This window comes from Marmota marmota, unplaced genomic scaffold, assembly GCF_001458135.2.
Source record: "Marmota marmota marmota unplaced genomic scaffold, marMar, whole genome shotgun sequence".
Taxonomy (NCBI): domain Eukaryota; kingdom Metazoa; phylum Chordata; class Mammalia; order Rodentia; family Sciuridae; genus Marmota; species Marmota marmota.
Window position 1 is genome coordinate 6,653,556 of NW_026000169.1, and position 7,530 is coordinate 6,661,085.

Consider the following 7,530-nt stretch of genomic DNA (forward strand, 5'->3'; position numbering starts at 1 on the left):
CTCCCCTCTTCTCTCTCTACCCCCTCTACTGTCATTCATTTCTCCCTATAAAATATTTTAAATGTTATAAATTAAAGACTGTAACATGGTAAAAGCAATAAAGTTACTTTTAGTAAAAGAATAAAAAATACTTTAGACATTGCTGCTCAAGCCATGACTCAATAATTAATCTTATAAAAAGAAGTTCAGAATGCATTGCCAAGATCATAAAGTTATATGCTCTTTACTCAAATTTAAAATAAAAAGTCACCTTGTAAAAAAATAAATTCATGTCAAGATTTTATGTCAGCTCCTTAGGAAATCAATAGATGTAATACATCTTTCCAGAGCTTTTGAACAATTATAAGTGCTATAGTTTCAGCTGATACTTGTCTGTAGTTTCAGCTGATACTTTGAATGCCTACTTTTTGCATGATCTAGGTACATTCATAAATAACATCTTATTTAATATTCATAACAATCCTGTGAGATAACTATATTAGGATTCCATTCTGCAGATTAAGAAATTCACTCAGATATTTTACTCACCAAGAACTACATAGCTGGGATGTATTAGAGCTTAGAATCTCCACACTCAAAAACACTAGAAGATTTTGTTCACCAAACTAAGTTTCATTATGGCTTAACAATTTGTTTACTCCAGCAAAAAGTACACTATAAAGTATAAAATTTTAGTAATAAGAGTTAAACAAAGAATTGACTGTCCAAGATGACTCATCCTCAGCTATCCCCAAAATTCAAATTAGCCCATGTACCTTCTCTAAGAATTCTATTTAATCAACATTTTAATGCATGTATGGAAATTTAGCCTGAGGCAACAAAGTATCAGAAGGCTGAGATTTGTAATAGATAAGAATGGCTATCAACATCTCTAGCAATTAGAGAAATATAAAATCAAAACAACTCTAAGATGTCATCTCACTCCAGTCAGAATGGAAATTATCAAGAATACAAGCAACAATAAATATTGATGAGGATGTGGGGATAAAGGAACACTCAAACATTGCTAGTGTGACTGCAAATGGGTTCAGCCATTATGGAAAGCTGTATGGAGATTCCTCAGAAAACTTGGAATTGAACCACCATTTGACCCAGCTATCCTACTCTTCAGTTTATACCCAAAGGACTTAAAATCAGCATACTATAGTGACTCATCCACATCAATGTTTATAGCAGCTCAACTCACAATAGCTAAACTATGGAACCAACCTAGGTGCCCCTCAACAGATGAAAGGATTAAAAAGATGTGGTATATATACATAATGGAATATTACTCAGCCTTAAAGAAGAATGAAATTATGGCAGGAAAATGGATGGAGCTGGAGAATATCATGCAAAGCCAAGTAAGCCAATCCCAAAAATGTTTTCTCTGATATGTAAGATGCTAACTTACAATGGCAGGGGTGGCAGGGAAGAATAAAGGTACTTTGGATTAGGTAGAGGAGCTTAAAAGAAGGGAGCAGGTATGGGGGTAGGAAGGACAGTAGAATGAATTAGACATTATTACTCTATCTTCATATATAACTACACTATATCAGTGTGAATCTACATCATGTACAATCAGAAAAAGGAGAAGTTATACTCCGTTTTATGTATGATGTATCAAAATGTATTCTACTGTCACATATAACTAATGAGAACTACAACAAAAAAAGAATGGCTATCATCAGCCTCATTTATAAGTAATTTGTTTGTAAAGCTTGAGGTCATTTTAAGGAAGTTTTTTGATGTGTTCTAAGAACACCCTGCTGCTTTGATTTTTATAATTAACAATGTTGTCATAGCTACTCCAAAAAGATTTTGCTTAACAAAATAAACCTGCTGGCCTACCTATGTCTAAATAGCCATAAATTTTGATTAGTGAGTCATTTCTATACTTTTATAACTGTTGAACATTCTACATAATGCTCTTAAATACGGCCTGTATCTTACTCAGTTCTACTTCAAACAGATGATGTCTATCTTGAAGACAATTCAAAGCAACCTGATAATCACAGAATAATATTTTCCTTGTTTCACATTTGGTACAGATTTTAATATATCACTACTTCTGTATTGTGCTGTGAATTGTATTAAATCAAAAAGTGAGCTGTCTCTCCCTTTGGGAGTTAACATTGAGGGGAAATCCTTCTTGTAAAGGGCTTTTCACTGAAACTCGTGTCTGCAAATGCAGCCTTAGACATGAGCTGGTTAAAATTCCTACAGCTTATGGAAGCATGTACTACTTGGATTCTGAGAAACAACTGTGAAACTGTCGTCTTTTACTGTGGTCTCCTGAGAAGTACAGCTTTTCCTTTTTGGATTCCCTGTGTGTGGTAAACTTGAGGGCTAAGGCTTATTGAGAGAAGTATGAGACAGGTTCCCATAGGTCTCATGAGTTTCAAAGTGTCTCCTGAGACAAGGTACTGATTACCTTTCCTCTGGGTTAGCTTTCCCAGGATATTTGTATAGCAAATAGCTTTGGTAAAGATAGCATCTTCCTCCAAAGGAAAAAGCAGGTTTGCTTATTATCCATTGTATTAATGTTAATGACAGCCTCAAGTTAAAGATCAGACTGGCTTATCATCCTTCATTAAAGAGCTGGAAACCATCAACTTGAGTTTCCTCTCTTACAACCCCCAACCAGCAACATCCCACAGCAGGCATCTGGTCCTCTTCATATCATTCTTTGGCAACTGGGGTTTGGTGAAGTAGCATCAAAATGCTAATACTGTGGTAACTGCTGATTTTCTTGTCTTCTCTCTTTGATCTACAAGCCTGCCTCAGTAAGGATCCATGATACTACAACAGGCAAACTTGCTACCTGGCAAGTAGGGTAAAATGTCCTTTATAGTCTGTCAGCAATGACAGCTTCAGGGGAGATTGGGTTATCTGAGTACTCACTTTCAAAAAACAAAATCATATTTGGGATTTCTGTATCCCTCACTATCTATACTAACCAATCTAGCACTCTTGTCTCATTCTTCAAAAAAATGTGTCATGTTCCTAGACCAAAACTCACCTGAAACACTTAGTCATTCCTGCTTTATTCACAGTCCTTCCTTTGTCACTTAGTGACAGAATGGAGCCAGGTTGTCAGGCACAGTGGTGCACGCCTGTAAATCTAGAGGCTCAGGAGGCTAAGGCAGAGGATCAAAAGTTCAAGGCCAGCCTCAGCAATTCAGTGATGCCCCAAACAACTTAGTGAGACTCTGTCTCTAAATAAAAATATATAAAAAGTGTTGGGGGTATGGATCAGTGGTCACCCCTGGGTTCAAACCCTGGTACCAAAAAAAAAAAAAAGAATGAAGCCAGATTCCCCTCCTGATAGTTCTTGTTTAAAAGAGAATTAGGGATATGGTTTTCTCCTTTGGATTAAGCAAAACAGGAATGTCTTATTACTTATTCCTTTTTGATATTTTTAAACTAGTTTGCTGAAGCCTAATTGATTTGTAAAAAGTTTACATATTAAATGTATACAAATTAATGAGTATGGATATAAGTGTAGAACCATGGAAACATCACTATAAACATAACCACCCCCTTCAAAATTTTCCTTCTACCCTCTTTATTAGTGTGTGTGTGTGTGTGTGTGTATATTAACAACACTCAACGTAAGTTCTAGCCTCATACCAAATTTTGAGGATATGATACAATGTTATTTACTACAGGCACCACCCTATAAGTAGACCTCCAGGACTTATTCATGTTGTTTAACTAACACTGTATCTTCTAACACTACCCTGCTCCTTATACCCCCATTCTCTGCTCCTATCAGTTTGACCTTTTCAGATCCCTCACATAAGTGGTATCTTGTAGTGTTTGTCCTTCTGTGTCTGGCTTATTCCACTTGGTTTAATGGCCTCTAAGTTTATACATGTTGTTGTAAATGGCAGACTTTCTTTTAAAACATGAATGATTTTCCATTGTATGTATATGCCACATTTTTTTATCCATTCTTCTGTTGATGGACACTTACGTTGCTTCCATATCTTGACTAGAGTACATAAAGGTATGAACATTGAATGCAGACACCTCTTCCAGATCTTGATTTCAATGCTTTTGGGTATATGCCCATAAGTAGGATTTCTGGATCATATGCTAGCTCTATTTTTAATTTTTTGAGAAACTTCCATACTGATCTGCATTTGCTTCACCAATTTACATTTCTATCAACAGTGTACAAGGGTGCCCTTTCCTCCATATCCTTTCAACCCTTGCTATCCTTTTCCTTAAATAGCTATTCTAATAGATGTATGATAGTTCATGTGGTTAGATTTGCATCTTCCTGGCAATTAGTGATATTAAGTACTTTATATACCTGTTGGTTAGGTGTATGTCTTTTTTGGAGAACTATCCATTACAGTTTCCTTGCTCATTTTTAAATCAAATTATGAGTTTTCTCTTGTTGAGTTTTGGGGTTTCTTTACATATTTCAAATATTAACCTTTGTTAAATATTTTACAAATATTTCCTCACTTTCTTTGGGTTGCTTTTTATTTTGTGATTTTAACTGCTGTGCAAAAGCCATTTATTTGATATAATCTCATTTGTCTTATTTTACTTTTTCTACCTGTGTTTTGGCATTAAATCCAAGAAATCATCATCAAGATCAATGTCAAGAAGTTTTTCCCCCATGCTGTCTTTAAAGATTTTTATATTTCAGGTCTGACAATTCTTTAATGTATTTGGGGGGGGGGGAGGGCGTGGCAGGGATTAAACCCAGGGTCACTTAACCACTGAGAGCCACATCCCCAGACCTTTTTATTTTTTTATTTTGATACAGAGTTTCGCTGTGTTGCTTAGGGTCTCACTAAGTTGCTGAGGCTGGCTTTGAATTTGCAGTCCTCTGCCTCAGCCTCCTGAGCTGCTGGGATTACAGGTATGTGCCACCTCACTTGGCTCTTTAATGAATTTTGAATTGATCCTTGTGTATGGTATAAACATTCACTTTTGTTCTTTTGCATGTAAATATCCAATTTTCCCAGCCCCTTTTATTCAAGAGACTCTATTTTCCCCAGTGTGTATTCTTAGCACTTCTTTTGAAGATCCGTTGACTGTATATGAATGGGTTTATTTTTGGACGTTCCACTCTGTTCCATTGGTTTATATGTCTTTTTATGCCCATACCATACTATTGATTACTGCAGCATTACAAATATATTTTGAAATCAGGAATTCTGATGCCTCCATCTTTATTCTTTCTCAAGACTATTTAGTCTATTCAAGGTCTTTTCTAGTCCACTATGAATTTTAGGAGTTCTTTTCTATTTCAGTAAAAAAGAAAAAAATGCCATTGGGATTTTAATAGAGATTGCATCAAAACTGCAGATCGAGGGTAGTATGGACATATTAACATGGCATGTCTTTCATCTATTTGTACCTTTTTAAATTTTTTCATCAATGTTTTGTAGTTTTTTTTTTTAACAAGCTTTTCATCTCCTAGGTTAACCTTATTCCTAAATATTTTGTTCTTTTTAATGCTAATGTATATGAGATAATTTTCTGGATTTCTTTTTTGAGTAGTTCAGTAGTGGTGCAAAGAAATGCAACTGATTTTTGCACGTTAGTTTTGTAGTCTGCCACCCTACTGAATTCATTAGTTATAATAGTATTTTAGCAGAGTCATCATAGTTTTCTTCATATAAGATCATGTCATCTGTGAACAGATAATTTTACTTCTGCCTTTCCAAATTAAATACCTTTTATTTATTTTTCTCAACTAATTGGTCTGGCTAGAACTTCCATTACTATATTGAAGAGAAGTGGTAGGAGTGGGTGTCCTTGCTTTGTTCCAGACCTTGGAGAAAAAACAATTTTTCACCCACTATTTTAGCTGTGGACTTCTCATACACAGACTTTATCATGTTGAGGTAATTTCCTTTTATACCTAATTTCTTGACAGCTATGTTATTTTTTCATAAAAAGATGTTGAATTTTTTCAAATGATTTTTCTTCCTTTTGGGGGATGATCGTGTGATTTTTTTATTCTTCGTTGTTAATTGACATTGATGGGTCACATTGATTGATTTCTATATGTTAAGTCATCCTTTCTCACTAGGGATAAATCCCATTTGGTCATGAAGTATGATCCTTTTAAAGCGCTACTGAATTTGACTTTCCAGTTGTTTTGTTGAGGAATTTTTCATCTACGTTCATCAGAAATATTGTCTTGTAGCTTATTTGTGGTGTCTGTGTACGACTTTGGTATGAGGGTTTTTCTAGCTTTATAAAATGACAGTGGAAGTGTTTCCTCTTCTATTTTCTGAAAACATTTTAGAACAATTGGAACATTTTAGAACAATTGGTATTGATTCTTTAAATCTTTGGAATAATTTACCCAAAAAAGCATTTAGATCTAGGCTTTTTTTCCTTGGGAGATTTTTGATTACTAACTCAATCTTTGCCTGTTGGTCTATTCAGGCTTTCAAGCTCTTGATTCAGTCTTGGTAGGCTGACTATTTTTAGGAATTTCTCTATGGATTCTAAGTAGTTAGATTTGTTGGTCTATCACTGCTCATAATAGTCCTTTATAATCTATTTTTTATATATGTGAGATCAACTGGAATGTCTTCACTTTCATTTACAATTTTATTTTTCTGAATCTTCTCTCTTATTCTTAGTCTTGCTAAGGGTTTATCAATTTTATCTTCTCAAAAAAATCTATTAATTCCATTGATTCCTTCTATTAGTGTTTATTTCTATTGCACTCATTTTTGTACTAATCTTTATTATTCCATTCCTTCTGCAAATTTTGGACTTAGATTCTTCTTCCATGCCTTATACGGCCAAGGCTAATTATACACCTAATCCAAGATCTGATGGAAGCATTCCTGTATAATCAGGAAATTGTTTTAAACCAATAGTCTGTTATTATTTTAAATTTTATCAAAAACTAGTTTTACCTCTTATCTAAATTTGCTTCAAATTGATTGTAAATATAATTAACATAATTTCTTTTATTCTTAAAGACATTCATTTTTCATGTATTTTCTATAGAAAGCATTCAAGTTAGCTATTAATATTTACTCATATTGAATTAAGTTCTTCCTAGAATGGGATAGGCAGGGGGTGGATATCATCTCACCTTAAAAATATTTTTCACATGACCAAAATTGCAAGGAATATCTAATTTTTCAAGTAATCTATGAGTTTTTTCTATGTTAATTTTTCCACCTCTAAATTCATCCTGAATCTTCGACAAAAACCATGTATGAAGCAAAAAAAGTTAAGGAAATTCTCAAAGAAAGTCATTGAATATTTAAAATTCTTAAATATTTTATCTTTCTTCAGTTTACAGTATTTATTTTAATTTTAAAAGATGATGTATTTATGATTAAAGTAAATGACAAGATATGATAAATAATATTTAAAACAAAATTAAAAAGTTACTATTCTATAATAAAGATATGAAAAGGCATAACAAAAACAAAATACCAGAAATGAAGTTATTACTTGGGAAACACATTAAAACGCTATTATAGGGCTTTGCTTGGACTTCACAGGCAGCTGGGCTCCAAGATTCCCTCTCACTTTACTTCCTTCATGCAG

At 33.9% G+C, this 7,530-nt stretch overlaps 1 protein-coding gene across 1 annotated transcript in view; it reads right to left on the minus strand.

Moving 5' to 3' along the window:
* The window catches only part of Plcz1 (phospholipase C zeta 1), a gene marked incomplete at its 5' end in the record, with an annotated part of 44,832 nt that extends 37,634 nt beyond the window's left edge, over positions 1-7,198 (minus strand). The window contains one exon of the mRNA XM_015498274.2: positions 7,067-7,198. Coding sequence (XP_015353760.2) covers positions 7,067-7,198 — 132 coding nt within the window. The remainder of the gene's footprint in view (positions 1-7,066) is intronic.
* Between the last annotated feature and the right edge of the window lie 332 nt (positions 7,199-7,530).